Raw genomic sequence first — 23,226 nt, forward strand, 5'->3', positions numbered from 1 at the left:
TAACCATAACCCCTGGTTCTCTCTCTTTTTTTTTTTTTTGCGGGGGGAGGGGGGGCGTGTATTCTAATACTTGGTCACTAACCCAGGAAGGTGAGAAAGACAGAGCTCCCAGTGGGCCTTCTTCTCAATAAGGGGCATGGCTAAAGAGAGTTTTTTCCTTTGTGGATAACCAGTAGATTTAGGTTCTCATTCAATATGTCTTTCATTAACATGAGAAGCACAAAGAAAAAATTCATAATATGATAAATATAAACAGATCACTGAATTGAGAGAAACTGCCAAATTTTCGTGGGGATTATTAATAGAAGCATTATGCTTTTTATGAAATTTGCAGACATGTGTATCTGAATAATTACCCACTGATCTTATGAAGCTTGGAGGGAATATATTTTCCCTTTTTGAGTGTAGAAATCTAGAATAAAGTGAGTTCAAAACACTTAAGCCTAGAAAATGCTTCAATACTTCTAAAGTTATATGAAAGGAACATACAACCAAATGGAAACCCAACAATCATGAGATCACTGACATGTTGAACAAAACTAATGTGAAGAGAAGATAGTTTTCTATCTGCCATTTTTGCTAAATTTTGTATCAGATACCTGGGAAAATATGTCTGAAATAAGGGTACCAAAATACTTATTCTGAATTGTTGGAGTAAGTAAAAGAAAGGGTGAAAAATAACATATATTTTTAAAAATCGCATGTAGTGGCAGAATAGAGCCTTGGATCACATTATAGTTGCAAACCCATAACCCAGTATGGCCTAAAGAAGTCTTTGAAATCATCTACACCAACCCCCTTCCTTTGCAGACCAGCTTATTTGAGACCCAGAGAGTTCACATCATTTTGCAAAAGTCACACAGCTAGTGAACTGTAGGAAAAGAAAGACTACAATTCTGATCTCCATGCTTCCAATTCAGAACTCTTCAAATACCCAGTGATGCACACACATGCACACACACACAGTATATACAGACGTGTGTGCCTGGGTAGACAGAGAGAAAAAGGAGTTCAAATGAAGAACTGAACTCAATTTTTAAAAAAAATCTGGTTCTCTTTCCCCGATGAGCATTTATGGAACAGTTTCTAAGTGTCAGGCAATGTGCTAAGCATTGCCCTTCCCTTAAATAATCTTGGACGTGCCCTCTCTCATGGGTAGTGTTGTTATCCCTCTTTCCATAACAAACAAACGAAGGCTTAGTGGAAATTTATGTGTTTAAGGTCACTCGGGCCCTCTGTGATCCTTATTCACTGTTTACAGGAGGTACGTTTTGGTCCATCAAAAGTGGACCAAATATGGGAATTCCCTGGCGGTCCAGTGGTTAGGACTCGGCGCTTTCACTGAGGGGTCGTGGGTTCGATCCCTGGTTGGGGAACTAAGATCCCACATGCCCCGCAGTGCGGCCAAAAAAAAAAAAAGTTGAGTAGTGAAGGATTCTAAACAAAATTATCTTACTACACACTTACTGAATTGTGTTTTCAATGCACAAAGCTGCTGTTAATAAGCAGAGCAGGTTTACGTGGCAACAGTTTGGTAACAGCTGAGTCCACGGCATGTACACCATCTGGAGACGGAAATTACCTTCCAACCTTCTCTCAGCGGCTTATATCAAACAGGTTCTCACACCTCGTCCTGAACCTTTTCTGGGGGGCAAAGGACAGGGACTCCATATACGCCCTCTTCCTGTGCACAGATGGGAGAGGCGGGTGCAAAGGAGAACCCCCAACCTCATCCGGAAACCACTCAAGTCTTGCCAATACTGAACTTAGAACAGCAGAAAGAAGAGGCGGCTTGCACTCCGTCTGGCATGTGGTGCCCTCTATTGTGCCTTTGGAAATTCTGCGGGCGGGAGGGGAAGCAATTCGTAGGGTTGGCTGATATTTTTCTTTTATGCAAATACACCCCTGTTGGAAAACTCTGCTTCCCATTACGCTTGAAATTCCCAAAGGCAAAAGGCCATGTCTCCCTTCTTTATTGTGCATAATACCCAACACATTATGGGTGGTTAATAAATGTCACATCGCTTTCATTCTGCATTGACTGAGAGTGACATTTTCCCAGGAGTTTTGCTTGCTTCAGTTTCTCAGCAAATCTCACAAAATGCATACATTTCCCAGAAAAAGGGCACTGTTTAAGGACAGTGTTCCTTGCTTGAATCTCTTCCCCAGATTCCCATCAACGCTTCACTCACCTTATCCCTGGGCCAATGGATTTCCCCCCTGTTCTCCAGCTGTTTTACTCTTTCTATGCCCACCTGCAGAATTTATATGTAATTCTCTGACACCCTATTTTATATCACTTCCATCACAAAGTGGCAGCCCTCTGTTCTATGTCTACCTTTTCACTCTTTGTGGGGAGCCTTTGATGAGGCTTATCAGCTGGGCTATTCCTAGTATAAACATTTTTAGGAGAAAAATTTTGTTTTCATAAGGACTTTTATACCTGTTGTTTCCTGAGAAATTTTTAAAAATGCATTATAAATGGCGATGATAAGGAATAAAAGGGTCAAGAGCAGAGACCTTGTTTATTCATCTTTGTACCCCAGTTCATGGCAGTCAGTGAATTCTTCTCAGAATGAGAAGCATTCCTATTTCCCCTCAGTTGTTTCCAAAAGTGATTCAACAGTAGACTTCTATGTAAAACGTGAGGCAGAGCAATCAATACATTTTGATATTCCTTATCAAATGGCCCCGGTCAAATATTAAATATGAGATATCATGAGGATGTCCTCTTACAAGTACAAAATAAAACCCAAAGGGAAAGAATATGGTTCTCTCTCACTAATACTGCTTTGAATGCTTGAGCTTAGACTGAAGATTCAAAATCGAAAACGTCAGCAATGATTTTTACCTATACAATTTCCTCCTTCACAGAACAAGATGGACATGTTAGAAAGGTTATTTCAAATATTAGAGAATAGAGGGCATCTTTAGGCATTTGGATAAGAATGTAGTCTGGATTTTTTGCCAGAACTTTTGCAGACTTCTAGTTCCATTCTCCTGTTTGCCAACAAGCCTAAAATCCTTCATCTTCATCTTTCAGCATGTGAAAGAAATTGATCTGTATATGGAAATATTTACACCAATGAAGAAAAAAAAACCCAACACCCTAGTATATAAAAGAGAAGACTGTTTCAATCAGGGCCAAATGTCAGTTTTCAAAAACGTATAAAAAGGATAAAAATGAAATATCAGAAGAAGCAGAAAGTGTTTATAGTTATGACTCAGAACAGAAGACCAATTTCACAATGTTTCCTGTGGCAGGAGTTGTATTCACTGAGATTTGGGACTGTCTCCTTTTTTTTTTTTTTTTTTTTCAAGTTCCTGTTCTAAAAAAAATTGTTTCTTCCAAATCTGCTGAACACTACTGAGAAAACTAAGCTCCAAGAAAGCAAAACAACTTTTGTTCATTCATTTATTCATTCCCTTCTCTATCATACTGATCTCTTGTCTTTTGAAGGTTTCTCTTTTTATAAACTGTCAAAAACTAAGAACTCTTGGTGCTTGAGAGTTCAGCACACAGCAGTGCAGAGCAGAGAATGCAGGAGTGAGGGCAGCAAGATTTCTTTTTCTTTTCTTTTTGTTTTTTTTCCCTCAGACAGGCTCTGTATTTTACTTTAATTTTTTAAATTAATTTTTATTGGAGTATAGTCAACTTACAATGTTATGTTAGTTTCTGCTGTACAGCAAAGTGAACCAGTTATACATATACATATATCGACTCTTTTATTTAGATTCTATTCCCATGTAGGTCATTTCAGAGTATTGAGTAGCATTCCCTGTGCTATACAGTAGGTTCTTATTAGTTATCTGTTTTATATATAGTAGTGTGTATATGTCAATCCCAATCTCCCAATTTATCCCTCCCCCCGCCTTACCCCCTGGTAACCATAAGCTTCACCTAGCACATATTCAAGAAAGGATACTGAAGAAAAGATGCTTAATGCTTTCTTTCACATGAAAATAGAAAAAAAATCATAATCACGTGGCCATGTGGTGTTGAACAAATTTTTACTGATGAGCAGAAAGACGAGGCAGGGAGGATGTGAGCTGCCCATTGAGAAGCTCTTGATGGAAAAGAAGGGAAACCCAGCTGAACACTGTTGGCAGGGGAGATTGTGAATATTATCTCTAATGATAGAAAGTAGGAAATCTCAGGTTATTTAAAAGAAGTAACAGCCAGCAAACCCTTTCTCTCAGGTCTCAGGAGCCCCACTGCTTGACTGGAAGCATGGGGAGAGGGGCCCCGTGAGCTGTTCTGAATCTCTTTGGCATCTACTTCTCCACATGCCGTTTGACCCCCAATTCTCATAAAACCAGCAATATCTACTCCATTAGGATTTGCAAAGCCAAATAAAGAAGACTTTGCCACTAAGGAAGCAAATGGCTTTGAAGAGAAACCCCACAGGGGCACCAATTCAGCCTCTCATCCTCACTTATCTCTCTGCCCAGGGTCAGTCCTTTGCCTGGCGTGGTACCCTTTCCACTTAGAGATGTTTGGAAAAGGTGCTGTTGAAAGGACAGTCTCACACTGGGCTTCTTTAGTCATTCCCCACAGGAAATGATGGAAATTCCTGGCATTCTTATCAGGGAAAGGGGTGAACTCTGCTGGTGCCGGTCTGGAAGGGCTGTGTGGAGACGAATGCGGGGAGCCCTCCTTTATGGTTGGAGGTGGATGACTTCAAAGCGGCACCTTCTCCAAATCCAAAGGTGAAGCCAGGCTTCTGGGAAGAGTCCAGGGAGAGCAGAGACAGGCAGCCTGGTCCCCAAGCCCAAACATCCAGAAGAGGGGGTGGCCAAGTGTTTATGCTGGGCAGCTTCCCAGAGAGAGCTCATCATCCTCTTGGTCAACTCTTGCAACCCTCTCTACACTGAAAGCAGAAACTCACCATGTGTGTCAGAAGGAACCTTTCTTTCTGGCTAAGCATACTTGTGTTGCTAGTTTTCAGAAGCCCAAGTGGTCCTCTGCACTTTCTAGACATTCACTGCCTCAAGCCCTCTTGCGAAGACACAGCTCCATGATTTAACTAGAGTCCCTGATTTGAAGTTTCATACGTTATCTCTTTGGAAGGCGGGTTAGGAAGGGGGCGGGGAGATGATGAAAAAAAGGAGCAGGGTCGGGGGCGTTCTGGGGCAGGGCTGGGTTCTATTCCACACAGATCTCTCAAGCTGCTCCCACATGCCCTGCACTATGCAGGTTAAACTGTTAAAAATATTCCTGCTAAGCCAAAATTATTGTCCAAGGGAAGAAAGCCTGTGTGAAACTATAAGTAGAGGGAGGCCTGCGAAGTTGCAGGTAAACAAAACTCACTTTTTCTAAAAAAAAAGTCAAGAACTGACTCTGGTGAACACACTTAGGAAAAGGCATCCGGTACCCCTTTTTGGACTGTTACCCTTATGTAATTTTTCAGCAGTTCTCTTAGAATTTTTCTACTTAGTTTTTACAAAAGATTTGAGTTCTACTCCACAGAATACGCTTCCTTGTACTTTTTGCTACTATTTCAGAGTTTGCAATTTTTGAGATCTTATTCTCTCATAGCTATTAACACTCCCTATTGCTGAGCCCCAAGGAAGCACTTTTGTCAAAGCTTTGTTCGTCAAACACAAACAACAAATGTTTCCAGCTGCCCCCAGTTGCTCACTGTCAACCCTTAAATCTACCCACGACGTTCACAGACGGAAGGAACCACGTGCCTCTGATTCCTGCATCAGTCCAACTTCTGACACCCTATTATTACACCAGGTCCTACTCCAAAGATAATACAAGAGAACCCAATACAACCAACGAAACAAAGTCAGTCTTGTCCCCCCACCCCGCTTCCCCCCAGCACAGAAAAGGGGCAAAGCAGGCTCCAGAGGGAGGGCCCAGGACACCCAGGGTGGTACTCGCCATTAGGCTCCCACACTGCCCACCAGGGTGCTGGGGCAGAGAGCCATGTCCCCAAGCCTTCTCGCCTCTCCCAGCTTTTAGCAGGAAAGCAGGGGGTGTGATGCAGCCAGAATCCATGAGGCTGCAGGACATCAGAAGGTTCCAGGGGCTTACTAAACCCTAGTACCATGTTCAAGCATCAGGATCAAAAGGTTCAAGAAGGAATCTGAAAATAGGCTATTGGTCAACATTTATGGGATCCTCACAGTGTGCCAGGCACTGTGCCAACCCAGCAGCATGTTTAATTCCACAACAGCCCTATGGAGTTGGCCTGTGATGACCCAAACTTTACAAGTGAGGAAACGGACTTCACAGCTTTGGATAATCACGTGCCCAAGGTCACATAGCTGGTGAGCGCTGGCACTTGCATCCAAAGCCACCCACCTGGTTCCAGCACCCACACACCCAACCACTGCACCCCACTGCCTCCCGAAAAGATGACAAGCAGCCATCAAATAGGAAAGATGACGCCTGGCCTGTTGGCCTCATGGAGTCGTGGTGAATGAAAACTACATTAGTATGTCCTTTGGGAAGATAAAAGTGATAAGCAAATGTGAGCTGGATTTGTTGCCATCATTTGTCCGTGGGTTAAAAAGCAGGATCTGGAAGTCACCCTTCTTCCCACACTTCTCCCGTTCTCTGGAACTGTGATGCACTTATCCCTTGGAGCTGAAATGACATTCTGCCTTCCTCCTACTCTATCATTTTAATGGAAAAAAAATTTTTTTTAACTTGAATGCACTCATGTTAATCACATGACTAATCAGAAGATTTCAGAAGACATTTTTGGAGCAACTTATTGCAAATTCCAAATTTTATGAATTCATATTTGTCCCGTAGAATATGAATGAATTCTCTTTCCCTTTCTGCTAACTATAATAATTAAGGATACTAGAGCCATGTGTGATATTTTTGAAGAAAACAGTAACTGGGAAATAAGTAGAAAGATATCATTGTAGTATAGATCATATTTTATCCATAGAAAATAAAACTTTATATACTGGTACTCCATGTTCCAGAGAATGAACTCTGCCAAACTGTAACTATAGTTACATCCCAAATTAATCAGCTCTGCACACTGAGGCCAAGAAACGCTGACCTGCAGAGCCTGATGAAAATTTGAAAATGCTCACTTCCTTAACCTTTCAAAGTTTACCCTCGTCAAAACTTTCATCAGAGGAGCAGATAAGTGCATACCCACCAGATTTAACTTCATCTCTTCTCCAGACACCTGCCCAGAACCTTGGGAAAGGGGCTAACAAGCAGGACATATAGAGAGATGGAAGAAAAATAGAAGCCTTGGTTGAGACCAAAATGTAACAATGAATTCTTGACTAGACAACGGATGACCATCTTAAAATAATACCATCACATACTAGATTACTGGAGATGATCACCCATTTTGCTCTTTATTAAATATTATACTGAATTTGAAAAAGGACAGTATTATTATATAAACAAGCCTTGACTTTATGTAGCATATGTTTCTGAATAACTATATATGAATAACTTTGGAAACGAGCTACCAGACAATTTGCTAAAATAGTGGCCCCTTTGCCCTGCAAATAATTAATCCCTGGTTCATCTGCAGCCTAAATTCAAGCTGTGACCACTGTATTTGCACAAACAAGACATACCTAAAATTAGACAATAACTAACCCCTATATGTTATCCAGTCTATTTTGCAAAAATAAAAGCCAATGATATTACCATGTTTATCTTTATATCTCTCTTCAGGAATGAGATTTCAGACCTGTCGCATTTTGATATTTGGCAGAGGCTGGACCAAGATGTCTGAAGAGTGTAACAGCCTCAAATCTCAGGAAAGTGGCTACACCACCCTTGTTTTCACAGTGCTGCAACTTCGAAGCACTGGTCCATCTGCTATCCTTCTCAGTCTCACCAAAGGCTTGTGAGGTAGACTTACTACCGTGGCAGGTGTCACTCTGCCCACAGGGCAGATGCAGCACTGAGGCCCACAGTGTGGAAGTGACTCAAGTCACAGGAGTAAGTAGGGGCGGGGCCAACAGGATTGCCTGGTCTCCGGATGCCTCCCACTCACCACCTTTCACCAACTTTGTCTTCCTTTAATGGTTAAAGTTGAATCATACCTGAAGGAATGGGTTCTTTGGTCCTGCTGCTTTCAATGACCAGCCTTGGCCACACCTTAGGAACTAGAAACCCATTTATCTTCTATAAAACCAGGTGCAGAGTCCTAGGCCCTGTGAAAGTGATGAGGTCTCCCTGGTGGAGCCAGACTGGTGTCAAGCCCACTTTAAGATTCCAGAACTGCAGGGACACTTCTAGGACACAGGAATTGAGAGGTCACCTCAATCTCACTGTTGGACCCTTCCTCAAAATTACGCTAGCCTGAGAGTTAGAAGACCCAGCATCCAACCCAGCTCCGGCTGACCTGCTTGAGCAAGGACTTGATCTATCTGGGCCTCACCTTCCTTATCTGTAAAAGTGAAGGCCGAGGGACTTGCCTGGTGGCACAGCGGTTAAGAATCCACCTGCCAATGCAGGGGACATGGGTTCGAGCCCTGGTCTGGAAAGATCCCACATGCTGCGGAGCAACTAAGCCCATGTGCCAGGACTATTGAGCCTGCGCTCTAGAGCCCGTAAGCCACAACTACTGAGGCCGCGTACCACAACTACTAAAGCCCGCGCGCCTAGAGCCCGTGCTCCGCAGCAAGAGAAGCCACCGCAATGAGGAGCCCGCACACCGCAACGAAGAGTAGCCCCTGCTCGCCACAACTACAGAAAGCCCGCGCACAGCAATGAAGACCTGACGCAGCCAAAAATTAATTAATTAATTAATTAATTATTTTAAAAAAAGTAAAGGCTGATATAAATCATCGCAAAGCCTCTTCCATTTCCAAAATTCTACTCCACCCCTATGCTGGGTATCCATCACTGTGCCTAAAAGCTGAACCCGAGAATTCTCAGCCTCGGGATGTCTCTCTCATAGCTCATTCCAAAGTTTCTCTTTTAATTTCATTCCTCTCTTCTTCTACTTGTGCCACTTGGTATCACTCTCTCCACGTCTCCCTGGTTCTCCAATATTTGTACGTTGTTATCATGTCTCCCCTCTGAGTCATCAGTGTATGGTTTCCACACACAATTTAACCACCATAAATTAAATCCTTTCAGCAACTTACTATGTTTTTGTGTTTTCCACCAAATCCCTGCCCATCTAGCTAGTTACAGGATCATGAAATTTTAAATAAAATTTCTCTCAAGGTCACTCTTTTCTCTTGGTTCTTCATATTTCTACCTATTTCCGTGTAGAGATTTGAAATCTGCTGATCTCCAAAATACACAGGCACGTCAACATTTATTCTGCCTTATCTTTACAAGTTTGATTTTCCTCTTTATTTCTGCCTTTTAATTTCTGTTTTGTTTTTTCTTTCCTTTATAATGTCTGGTTTCCTCTTCACTCTTATGACAACCTTCAGTGAACCCACGATGGGAAAGCAGAATAACACATGGTACCAATGCAGAAACAAGTCATTGTGCAGATAAAGAACAGTAGCATGGGGGAGGGGAGAGCATGGTGGGCAGAAGCCTCTCTGCCAGCACATGAACGGAGGGGCCGTGGGCTTCGTGCCACTGCATTCTCACTTTAAAGCCCTATTTTTTGTCCCAGAAAGAAATGCAGAAGTGTGTATCCAGAAGGAAAAATGCTAAAGCAATGAGGGAGCCAGAGCAGCTGGGGGATGTTAAATATAATCAAGGTCCAGCCAGGATTTTTTTTAAGCAACAGGAAGTAGATTTATTCCCTTTCATATTCTCTCTCTCTCTCTCTCTCTCTCTCTCTCTCTCTCTCTCAGACACACACACACACTCTCATTCTTTTCTCCTCTATCCTCTATTCCTCATTTCCTCTGACCAAGGCACAGAAACGGGCTGGACAGAAAAACCTCAGTTCCCTTGAACTGTCTTTGGAACTTTGTAATGTTTTCACTGGCAGTTTGAGGCCCAACTGCAGATCCTGGGAAGTGTGGTCAAAGACAGAAGAGCATCCGTGAGTAGGCAGAGAAGCGTGGATTAGTTCCCTGTGGCTGCTGGGACAGATCACCACAAACGGGGTGGCTTAAAAGAACACAGATTTCTTCTCTTACGGTGTGAGAGGCCAGAAGTCTGAGATCAGCTTTAGTCAGCTGAAATCAAGATGTTGGTGGGGCCGCAATCCCACCAGAGTTCTCTGAACAGAAAATGTTTCCTTGCCTTTTTCAGCTTCCAATGCCCACCTGTATCCCTTGGCTGTGGCCCCTTCCTCCACCTGCACAGCATATCACTCCAATATCTGTTCCCATCATCCCATTGCCCTCTTTTCTCAGCAGTCAAATCTTCCTCTCCCTCCCTCTTATAAGAACAATTGTGCTTGCATTTAGAGCCCACCCGGATAACCCAGAATAACCTCCCCTGCTCAAACTCTTAACTTGATCACATCTGCAGAGCACTTTATGCCATATAAGGTAACATTCAGGTTCCAGGGATTAGGATGAGGATATCTTCAGGGGCCACTGTTCAGACTACCTTGGAGCACCTGTGTCTAGCTGGGTTCCTGAAAAAAGTCTTCCTCTCATTTCTCCACTGACACTAAGTTATGAATATGGGGCCTGAGGAAAAAGGGAAAAGATGTTTTCTAAATCTCAAAATAGAGAAATGCCTATCTTGTCACAGATTTACCTTTCCCACCATATTTTGCCTGTTAAGCCATCAGGTTTGTATTCAGCCAACCCCCCTAAGCATCCCATCACTTCCCCATGCCTGGGCGTAACTCCTGTCCCACTAGCCTCAGATTCTCTGAGAAATCATCCACCTGTTATACAGAAACTCAATTTCCAACCAAAATTGGGCCTCAGAGCCACACATGTTCATGTGTGTCAGAGGTCCAGCCATGGTCATGTTACCATATCCCAGATCAAGCACAGAGAAGGAACAGAGCTTTGTTAGAACTCACCAAACCGCTTGTAACCGAAGGAATGCACCTCCTCCTCCTCTGCGAAGTCGTCTGCGGGAGAAGAAAAGACAGAGCATTAACCACAGTGAGGCCGGAAGTGCAGGGTCAGTGCTGGACTCAAGTTCAGCCGTCTCCACCTGCTCCACCCTCCCCTCGCCCACCACGCTCCTCACGTGGCTGTCCTTCTGCTCCTGGAACATACCACACTTTCTGAGAAAGACCACAGTGTCCCTGCACTGGCTGTTCCCTCTGCCTGCAGTGCTCTTCCTCCTGCTCCTCAGGCGACTCCTTCTAATTCAGGTCTCAGCTGAGGTATGGTATCTTCGAGATGCCTTTCCGGACCACCACCCAGCCACTCTGTGTCAAACCATCCTATTTTAATATTACTCTCTGGTATCATCCTCATTTATGTGTGTGTGTGTGTCATCGTGCATGCTGTGAGCAGAAATTTTTTTCTGTCTGACTTCATGAATGAATCCCATGTACCTAGAATGGTGCCTGTCAAAGAGCAGAGGCTTAATAAACTTGGGTGAATGAATGACTGAATAATCAACTGTCCAAAGGGTCAAGTTATCTTCACGTAACTGAGCCTAAAGTCCTCCTTTGCAGATGCCAGGCTCTGGGGTCACCTCTTCCACCAACTGTGGCATCTCAGGAGCTCAGCATGCCTCCTGCAAGGATGGCCAAATCCTTCCCCACTCTCCTTCCACTGCGTAACTGGGACTGACGGATGGTTTCCCAGTAAATGCATTTCAAAAGACAGACTTGCTTGGGAATTCCTAAAGGTAGGGAACTGGAAACAAGGGCAATGTTATGTCAGCCATGCTTTCTACCAAAAGCCCAAATCTCCCTCCTCACATGGACACGGTGCAATTCCTATGACACTGATAACGAACTTGTCATTTCACACATCTGCCAGGTGTGGGTGTGCAATTAAAGGATACTTTTGATGACAAGTCAAAGTGTTAAGACCAGGCCTTTCCAGGGAGACCTAACCAATTCTTTTTTTTTTCTTTTCTATTATGGTTTATTATAGGATATTGACTATGGTTCCCTGTGTTATATAGTAGGAACTTGTTGTTTATCTATTTTATATATAGTAGTTTGTATCTGCTACTCCCAAACTCCTAATTTTATCCCTTCCCCACCCCCTTTCCCATTTGGTAACCATAAGTCTGTTTCCTATGTCTGTGAGCCTGTTTCTGTTTCATAAATAAGCTCATTTGTGTCACATTTGAGATTCCACGTCTAAGTGATATCATATGGTGTTTGTCTTTCTCTGTCTGACTGACTTCACTTAGTATGATAATCTCTAGGTCCGTCCATGTTGCTGCAAATGGCATTCTTTCACTCTTTTTTATGGCTGAGTAATATTCCATTGTATACATGTACATCTTCTTTATCCATTCATCTGTCGGTGGACACGTAGGTTGCTTCCATGTCTTGGCTATTGTCCAACCAATTATTCTTGAGTTGGTCACCATCACTGCACCAGCACCCAGCTTTTCTCCCACATGTAGTTCAGTTCAAAAGCGCTGACTCTGTGCTCACTATGGACCAGAGATTGCCAGGCAGTGGGGTACACAAATGAGTGAGACATGGTTCCTTCCCTCAAGAAGCTGACAGGCTTTCAAAGAAAAGAGACATGTAGGGAGGAAATAGAGCCTCTGTGATCATCTTTTTCAGCCCACAGATGGGATACAGGGCCTGGCTATAACCGAACCTTGAAATGTGGAAAAACCCAAGATGTGTGATATCTACCACACAGTGTGCTGAACCTCAGCACACTAGTTTGTTATGAAGTGTTATGAAGACATGTGTGAGAGAACAACTACTCCTAAGACAATGGAGAAGTCGGAAATCTTTGTATTTTACCATGTTTCCCTATTCAGAGAACAACGAAGAGATCTTGCTTGGAATCTAGAAATCCAGGTTTTCATGATACAAGTCGTCTTCTTCTGGCAAGGATTAAAGCTTTAGTTCTTTCTAGGTGGAAGAACATGCTTACAAGCAAAAGAACAGCACCTTTTTCTCTCTGACTCGGTGATTAGTTAGTTCGACAAATACATATTAAGCCCCTAGTCTGTGCTGGCTTTCCTAAGTAATTCTCCCATTAATGCCTGCAAAGTCTGGTCTAGTCTCAGTTAAAGAGAAACCCTTATCTGCTTCTTCTGCTTAGAAATCCATGCATTCATTTATTCACTCAGTCAATAAACAGGTGCTTATAGACCAGTGGAGTTGATGGGACATGAACATAGGTAACGATGCCACCCAGACGTCAGCTTCCCCTGCCAGCTCCAGGCCCTCCGCTGCAGAGACACATCCGCAAAAGAATCTGCTCACATGCACACGCTGTGGGCCAAGGAACCATCATCACCGAAGAACTCACAGTGGAGACAAAAAAACAGATTACACTGTGCTCCCGGTAGCAAACAGCTTAAAACATTAGTGTTCTCCCTAAAGCTTCTTTTCAGCAGACCTACCATTAGTTTGTTTGTTTGTTTTCTTTTTCCTCTCTGGTCTTTTTCCCATGCAGCATTTAGTCTGACTGACTCCTCTCTCCTTCCTGAAATTTCCCTGGGAACTTCAAATGTCTCATATTTTTGTTATTAAAGCAATTCAGTGCTGCCTCCAAATTAACCTACTCAAACCCATTAGGGGTTCGAAGAAACAAAGGTTTGGTTTTTTTTTGTTTTTGTTTTTGAAACAAAGGCTTTACAGGCGACCCCTAATACAGGACTCAAAGAGGATGTCCTGCTTCTTAACCCTCATCCCAAGAGGATGAGAAATTCTTATAGCAGCTCCTAAAAGAATACAAATCTCTGTCTCATCCAACTCTATAATTAGATACTAAATCATATGAGACATGAGGGGTACAAAGGACCCCAGAGAACGTCTTACTGGGATTATCAGGGAAGGTATCATGGAGAAGCGTCTTAATCTTTCCTAGTGTTTATTCTTTGGAGGGAAAAAGAGAGTTACTGCCTACCATATCCCTTTCTTGGAAATTCATAGCAACTTTGGAACCATTAGAGACTCAGGGATGTGCTGAAAGAGAGAGAAAAATATTGTTCAACTTTGTTTCACTCAATGTTTTCAAGAGTTGACTTATCACATCCTTAAAAGCTGCATCGAGTTGGGCACGTAACGCCTAGTAGACATTCCATTAGTGGAGGTGTCCCCAGAGCCCCGGCCAGATTCCCCAGCTGTGCAGATTAGCAAACAGCTGATTCAGGCTGGTGATGCAGTGAGACATTTCAGGAACGGAGAAAGAGAAAGGGGCAGGAGCTGATGGGGCTTGCGGCTGTGTGGACAGCCACATCAGACTACAAGAGTCACAGGAGAGAGGAGGAGAGGTCAGCGGTTCCCAATGCCTGAAAGTTTGAGAGGGTGAAAGACTCCAACAGGGCCCACATGGCTGGCAGATGGGTTTAAGGAAGAAAAACAGCCTGATATTATGTGCAAGGTTATACTTTGTTCTCAAAACCTTTTCCTCACACTGGGTGGACCCAGGCTAAATGCATCCTGGATTTTCTTTATAGTACCAGGGGCCTGCAGAGGTGATGGGCTCAAATAAGGATATTATCCCTCAAGGATATCCAGTCACATTTGCAACCTGCCACTTTTCAAAATCTGTCTCTGACACAATCTACATCACATAACTGCTACACTCCAACACGAGCAAGGATTTTGTTAAGATTTAAGACCTCTAAGTTCTGCAGTGGCCATAACTTGATCCCTGCTTCTGACATCAGTTAGTCTGCAGGGAAGAAGTAACCTTAACATCCTAAATAACAAAACATGTTTAATTGGAGATTTATGTCTACAGGCACGTACTTTCCTGGCTGCCACAGCTGTACTATAGCATTTTTGTTGTAATACCTATGGACTATACGTCTTTTGCTTGCCTATTTCAAAATGCGATTTTTATTTATTTTTTTACTTTCCTTGGTAACTGGCACAGGGCCACGCTGGCCAGAGGTTTCGTGATGGAGAACGCAAAACAGAATTCTGCTGCTGATTTATTCTTTGAGCTTAGCTATTTCAGAGTACCACGAGTTCAAGTGAAGTTTAGTTTAGTTGGCTTGGAGAGTTGAGAGTCATACATATTAATATGTTCCAATCAATCTGTGGACCAAGTTGTGCAATATCCCTGGGGTTAGAATTCACCTCTCCTTCCCCTGCACTCCCTTTGTATCAGTGTGACAGCAATTACTTCCGTCTGCCTTATATTCTAGTTCTGTTTTTGTTGTTTTTTTTAACATCTTTATTCGAGTATAATTGCTTTACAATGGTGTGTTAGTTTCTGCTGTATAACAAAGTGAATCAGCTATATGTATACATATATCCCCATATCCCCTCCCTCTTGCATCTCCCTCCCACCCTCCCTATCCCACCCCTATAGGTGGTCACAAAGCACCGAGCTGATCTCCCTGTGCTATGCGGCTGCTTCCCACTAGCTATCTATTTTACATTTGGTAGTGTATATATGTCCATGCCACTCTCTTACTTCATCCCAGCTTACCCAGTTCTGGTTTTGACTTCACCAGATGGAAAGTCTTTGGAAGACAGGAAACATCACATTGTACCCTCAGCAACTAGCACATTTATGCCATGCTACAGAAACTCAGTAATTGTTGTTAAAAAGTAAGTAGATTATAGTTATACATGTGTCTCTCTCTCCCACGAGCAGATGAATTCCTGAAGGAATTCTTTCTCTTTTTGCGTATCCACCATGTTTGAGGAAGAGAAGAGAACCGATACTTACTCAGATCTACTGAATGTCAGTTACTTCCCATTTGTTGTTTCTCTGTTTTATAGGTGAGAAATCTGAGGCTCAGAGAAGTCACGTAATTTGATCCAAGGTCCCACGACTTGTGAGCAGCCAGACCAACACTAAGACCCAGGTCTGGCGGACCCTCAAGTTTCACACCATGGTGGTTGCTGACCTCACAGACCCAGGAAACTGAACTCTGTGCTAGCAAAAGAGAAGGCTGAGAAGTGATGATTTTTACCCCAGAATCCTGAAAAGGCTAAGGAATGTGGGACACAGGCCACTCTGAAAGGAGAATAAAGGTAAGGCTAAAATAGGAGGACTTGTTGAACATATGTTTAAGAAGCAACTGCTATAGGGCTTCCCTGGTGGCACAGTGGTTAAGAATCCGCCTGCCAATGCAGGGGACACGGGTTCAAGCCGTGGTCCAGGAAGTTCCCACATGCCACGGAGCAATTAAGCCCATGTGCCACAACTACTGAGCCTGCACTCTGGAGCCCATGAGCCACAACTACTGAAGCCCGCAAGCCTAGAGCCCATGCTCCACAACGAGAAGCCACCGCAGTGAGAAGCCCACACACCACCACAAAGAATAGCCCCAACTCGCGCACAGCAACAAAGACCCAACACAGCCAAAAATCAATAAATAAAATAAATAAAATTTTTAAAAAAGAAGCAACTGCTATAATCAAAAAGATAGACAATTAGTGTTGGCAAGAAGATGGAGAAATCAGAACCCTCATATGCTGTTGGTGGGAATGCAAAATGGTGCAGCCACTTTGGAAAACAGTCTGGCAGTTCCTCAAAAGGTTAAACATAGGAATACCATATGAGCCAACAATTCTAATCCTAGGTATATACCCAAGAGAAATGAAAACATATGTCCATGCAAAAACTTGTACATGAATGCTTATAGCAGCATTATTCATAATAGTAAAAAAGTAGAACAATCCAAATGTCCACGAATTGAGGAAGGGATAAACAAAATGTGAATATAATATTATTCAGCAATAAAAAGGAATGAAGTACTGATACATGCTACAACAGGAAGGAACCTTGAAAATATTATGCTAGTGAAAGAAGCCGGTCACAAAAGACCACATCTTGTATGATTTCATTCACATGAAATGTCTACATTAGGCCAGTTCATAGTCAGAAAGCAGGTTAAAGCCTAGGGCTGCGAGTTTTGGGGGGAAATGGGGAGTGACTGCTAATGGGTATGGGTTTTTGGGGTGGGGGAGGGTGATGAAAATGTTCTAAACTTGATTGTAATGATGGTTGCAAAACCTGTGAATATATATATATATATATATATATATATATATAAAACCCTCTTAATTGCACACTTTAAATGGGTGATCTGTGTGGGATATGAAAAATAAAGCAGTTTGACCTCCCAGGCCCTTCACAGAGCTGGGTGACTGTCCCTCCCTGACCACAGCAGAAGATGGAAGATTTATTACTCAGAGAAATTAAAACAAAAGAACACAAATGGTGTCCTCCTCCAGAGGACACCAGCAACAGCTGAGATGAGGGGAACTGTAATGGAATCAGGGGAAAAGGGGGAAATTTTCATACTGAATGTTCAGACACTCAGTCCTCTTCTCCCACTCAGCCAACCAGACTGTATCCTCCAGGCTAATGACTGAAGGTTCTTCCTGGGGAATCTGGCCGGTTAAGAGAAAAATAAACTAATGATTCTCATTCCAGGAGGTCCCCAATGGAACAGCCCAGCCAGATCAGCCTAGAGTGATAGTCACAGGTCACAAAATCCACCAAAACAAGGAGCTTCTAATTAATGTTTATAATACTCTGCTCTTATACGTGAGGAGACACCAGACACGTGACACAGCCTCTAACATGAAAAGACAACGATGAAAATAAAGAAACCAGATAAAGCAATTTGGAGGAAATACACATTATGCAGAATGATAAAAATAAAATAAAATATCCTACCATTAATATCCTTGTAGAGATAAGAGAAGATAATGTATCCATAAAAGAAGAACAGGATGCTATAATAAAAAAGAAACCCTCAGAGAAAAAGAAAGAACTCTTGGAAATTAAAACTATGATCACAGAAATGAAAACTTAATAGAAGAGTTGGAAGACAGAGTTGAAATATTCCAGAAAGCAGAAAAAGGGCAAATAAATAGAAAAGAGTAAAGACGAGAAAAATATTAGACAACCAATTAAGTGGATCCAATATTCAAATAACAGGTGTTCCAGAAGAAAAGAACAGAGGGGAAGACTCATCAGAGGAATAAGTAACAGTATTTCTAGGATTGAAGGACATGAGTTTCCAGAATGGAAAGGCACATCACTTCCCAGCACAAAGAAAGGAAGAAGATCCACTCCGAAGCACATCATCATAAAGCTGCAGAACCCTGTGGACAAAGAGAAAACTCAAAAGCTTCTGGACAGGAAAAAAAAAAGATTACTTCAAGAATTTTTTTAAAAAGGAATGGCTTCACATGTCTCACCAGCAAAACTGGAGCTAAAAGAGAAGAAACCAGTGCCTTCAAAATTCTAAAGCTACATTATTTCCAACAGAGAACTCTCTCAACTAAATGAGTAGGTAATATAAAGACCTCTTCAGACCTACAGATTCCTCAAAAATGTACCTCTCATGCACACGCTTCTCGAGAAGTCATTGGCCAAAGCATTCCACTGAAATAAGGAACAAACCCAGAAAGAAGTATGTGCGTATATGTGTGTGTGTGCACGTGCATGTGTGCACCCTAACCTAACCTTAACCCTAACCCTGAGTAGGTCGGAAGAGTCCGGGAAAGATTTCTTCAAGAAGATGAAAATGCGGTAATATCTACTATGTTTGAACACACTGCACAGAGATGGAGGACAGTGGAAGAGACTTTGGGGGTGAATGTCGATGTAAACATACATGGGAGGCTAAACAAACAAAATAACAAGAGGATTACCAATTCCAGAGGAAACACAGTTATGCAAGAGAGAAATATAAGTCAGCTGTGAACAGCATTGACATCGTCTTAATAATATAAACACTGAATATTGATCTAGGCCAGACTGTGATATAACTATACTGGGATGATAGGGGGCAACAGGAGGTGTCCATGACGGTTGTCAGGTGGAGGTGAAGGGTAAAAGAACTAAATCCTCATCTGCTATAAAGGGAAGTCAATATATAATGCCTAAAACCAAAATAATAATAATAATAAAAACAAAAAGTGCCCAAAGCATGTCACTTAAGGACATGGGGCCATAGTAGCTCATCCGCGTTAAGAGCCACCAACAATTTTTCCATCCCTCCACGTGCAAGTCCATTTCCACTCTTTTGAATCTGGGAGGACCCTGTGACTTGCTGTGGCCAATGGTATTTGCCAGAAGTAGCAGTGGGTGACCTCAGTGCCTAAGTCTTCTCCAAGACCTCTGCCTTTCAGCTTCTGTTTTCAACCCCTCGGCAGCTGGCTGCCATGGGAAATGTCCAGGTACCCTGCTGGACCAGAGGCCACCTGAGGAGAGAGGATCCCTGGGGGATGAGAGACTCTAAAGGAAAGGGGAGAGCCCGGCCAGCCCTGGGCCCTTCCAGCCACCCCGCTGATGTTCCAGCCATGGAGCGAGGCTGACCCGCCTGGCCAACACCTCGGGAAGCAGAAACCAGCCATCCCCACCAAGCTCAGCCTGAATCGCAGGGTCATGAACAAATAAACATCTGTTGTTTGAAGCTACAGGGTTTGGGGATGGTGTGTTCTAGGTAGAGAATTGAAAGAAAAGTCAATGCCAAAAGAAAATGCAAAAAATGTTCTCAGGAGGTTGCCTCTGGGGACTGGAAAGCGATGAAATGAAGTGGGTTGGGCAGGAAATTGCTGTTTTTCATAATAAATGTGATATTCTTTGACTCTTTAAACTATGCACATCTCTAACTTTGATAAAAATAAGAACTACAGTCAAGCAAACAAAACAAGGGAATGTGTAGGGGAGATAAAAGTCAGGTAGACAAAAAGAAAAGTGCTCGGGTCCAGTGGATGCTGACCACCAGAAAAGGTCCCCTGCTCCAAAGAGCCGGCGAGCAGGGTTCACCCTAGAGCGACAGCCCAGAAGGTGTGGACTCGCAGCCTTCACTAGCTGGCACAGAGTAGGTTCTAACAAATGTCACACCGATCAGAACAAGTTCCGGCGCTTTTAGGAGCCAGGCTGAAGGACCGTGGACAGAGGCGAGGCTGAATTTAAACTTCTCTTTCCAGCCGGGCTCGGCACTGCTGTCCACTCTGTACTGTCTCCACCCTGATGCAGCCCCGGCTCCTGTAGCGTCATCACCGCTAGAACAAAACAGTGCGGTCCCACAGGCTGCTAAAAATACTTGTAGGTTATTCCAAATAGTACAAGACATTTATTTTGATTAGTCAGCTGCTTTCTGAATTTTATGTTTTACAGCAATAGGATCCCTTTTTCGGTTCAATGGTATAGGGGTGTTTTTTTTTAAGTCAAAATTGTAAAGACATAAAGTGACTCCAATTTCTGGCACAACTTGTAACTCTGATGCTTTTCAAAAACTTGCTTTTCTGATAAGGAGATACGATACTCTTTTCCTTCCTTTATCGTTCAACAAAATTGAAGGGATTTTTTTTTGGTAACTTTTACCACTAAATTGGTAGTGGAGGCTAAACCAGATTTCCTCCAGCAGGCCCATTTCAACAACTTAAAAAGTAAATAAATATGAGCCTCAAAATGTTGACCCCCACTTCTATCGTTCACAGTAACTACAGGGGAGGTGACATGTCTCCCCTTCTCTTATGAGGGACCTTCTCATCTAATCACCTTGGTCAAGTAGAGTCAGGATGAGGACTTGAATCCCTGCCCCACATTTTATAAGGACCGTGGAAAGGTGTCAACTGCATGGGTCATTTGGCAAGAAAAACTAATGCCGTCCATTTCTCTGGAGACACACACACACAAAATAAGTAGTCTCTGTTTAAAAACCAAACCAAACCAAACAAAAACTGATATATCAGGCTTCCCTGGTGGCGCAGTGGTTGAGAGTCTGCCTGCCAATGCAGGGGACACAGGTTCGAGCCCTGGTCCGGGAAGATCCCACATGCCACGGAGCAACTGGGCCTGTGTACCACAGCTACTGAGCCTGCGCGTCTGGAGCCTGTGCTCCGCAACGAGAGAGGCCGCGATAGTGAGAGGCCTGCGCACCGCGATGAAGAGTGGCCCCCGCTTGCCGCAACTAGAGAAGGCCCTCGCACAGAAACGAAGACCCAACACAGCCATAAATAAATAAAACAATAAATAAATTTTAAAAAAAACCTGATATATCTGTTTTGTTCTGAAATCATTTAACTTTATGTTTAGGTTATCCACACAATTATACCAAAGTAACATACTATAATTAATTACGAATGATGGACCAAAACTGAGCTTAGGAGACAAAGTTCTAGAAAACTTTGTATTTGATTCTCTCTCATCTCCCACATTGAAATGTCCTACTTGAAGGTTTCAGGGTGGCCCTGATGCACCATTTGCCTCTAATTACTATTAGAGCAATGTAACCTGAAACATGAAATATAATTTGAGATAACAAATCAGCTTGAATCTCCCCTCCAAAGGAAAATATCCCTGTCCTCAGCCATCTCCTCCTGTGTCCTACAGCAGCATTTATCTGAACCTCAAATAAGGCACTTTTCACCTTCTATCTTTAATGCCAATTGTTTATGCATAAGTCTTACCCTGCCCATCGGACTGCAAGCTCCTCGAGGACAGGGGCTATGTACATACTAAATATCTGACTATATTTCAATAACATTCTAAATGAAGAATATTTAACTATATTTAATATAAAGAATATTTGAATATATTTAAATAATATACTACATAAAGAATAAGTGAAAGCTAGTTAGGACTTGATGGCCTAATTTTAAATAATAAATAAAATAGAAACATGACAGCTTAATAGAAAATTAACATCACCAGTGAAATAGACATGATGTCATACGGTTAAAAACACATACATACACATACATCTGTCCTAAGACTTATTTACAGATAAATTTGTTTTATGTTTTGACTCTTTGATGTCATATCCTTACTGGACAAAACTGGACGCTGGATTTGAGATACAAATCTTTAAAAACATTATGTCACCATCAGTAGGTACCTGAACAATAGTGCTCCAGGAAAATTAGTGCTCCTAGGTAAATTAAAGTTATTTACATATATTTTCTAATTTCCTAGCATGATCATAACAAATGAGAAAATGGTACCATTTTCACTATAGTTACAAACTTCACTGTAAATATGGTCCATGCATTTTCAGTAGGGCTGACTTCTGACTACATGACAATAACACGAGTGATGGCAGCTGGAGATGGACCAATAGTAAAACTGTTTCCCATAAAGAGCACAGTTTTCTCCCATCCCCCAGGTCTTTGTACCACACATTTGTAATTTGAAAATTACTTTCATTTCAAAACCGAACTTTTTTGAACTTTTTTCTTCGTGGTAGAAACTGTATCACTTGATTAACTTAACATAAGATGGTTCATAATTGCCAATTACGTTCTGCCTGGAGGAAGCAGCAGGTTATAACTAAACAGTATTCTAACACCTAAAATGTCTTGAGTTCTCCTTAGGTGCTAGACACCATTCTAAACAACTGATCTATACTAACCTACTTAATCCTCAAAACAAACCAACAAAACAAAAATAAAACAAATAAAACAAAAAAAAAAGGCATCTGGTAGCTCCCCCATTTGACAGATGAGGACACTGGGGGCCCCAGGAGGTTAAGTAGTTTGCATGTGGTCACCAGGCCCTCTGATTTCAGAGCCCACACTCTTCACCACACTAAAATTGTCAGGTTCAACTCCTGGGAACACTACATATAATTACATTTTATGAAATGGTTACATTTTAAAGTATATATTATTAACTATAAATTTGGATTATTTTGGCTTTGAATAATAAAATGTTTTATATATATATATAAATATATATATATATAAATGTATATATATATATATATATATACATCAGCTAGTTTCCAAACATTTCTATGTCACAAGGAAGTGACTTACGCCCAAAGAAGTGCATCTATTTCCACAAACCAATGACAAGTTAGTTTTTTCACACAGAAATGTCAAATGTCCAACCTCTTAGGCAAGTGCATATGACTTCACGTGATACAAGGTTATAATCTCAAATGACTCAGGAAGTGTAAAGGAGTCATATTTAATATATCCAAGTCCAATAAATAAATAAATGTTTAAATCTCCTCCCATGCTGAAAAACATATTTCCTTCATATTTTTTTAACAGTATTGATTGACTATTTGTGATAAATTCAGGGGTTAAGAAAGCTCCTAGGATCTCTTTGGAATTTTAAATTGGATTACTAATTTCTCCTTTCACTGCTATATAATTATGAAGGTCCCTTAAGCAATCAGCAGGACCTGTTCAAGGTACTATTTTGGTTTGGGCCCTTCAAACATCATTCACTTAAAAGAAATCAAATCACTGCTTGATTGAAAAGTTACCCACTGCAAGTTTTGGATTGTTGGTGTGGTTAGAAACTGTG

General features: G+C 42.1%; 1 protein-coding gene across 1 annotated transcript in view; it reads right to left on the reverse strand.

Moving 5' to 3' along the window:
* The window catches only part of COLEC12 (collectin subfamily member 12), a 196,541-nt gene that overhangs the window by 170,022 nt on the left and 3,293 nt on the right, over positions 1-23,226 (reverse strand). Inside the window, exon 2 of the mRNA XM_007191581.2 lies at positions 10,899-10,949. Coding sequence (XP_007191643.1) covers positions 10,899-10,949 — 51 coding nt within the window. The remainder of the gene's footprint in view (positions 1-10,898; positions 10,950-23,226) is intronic.

Source organism: Balaenoptera acutorostrata, chromosome 13 (genome assembly GCF_949987535.1).
Source record: "Balaenoptera acutorostrata chromosome 13, mBalAcu1.1, whole genome shotgun sequence".
Taxonomy (NCBI): Eukaryota; Metazoa; Chordata; class Mammalia; order Artiodactyla; family Balaenopteridae; genus Balaenoptera; species Balaenoptera acutorostrata.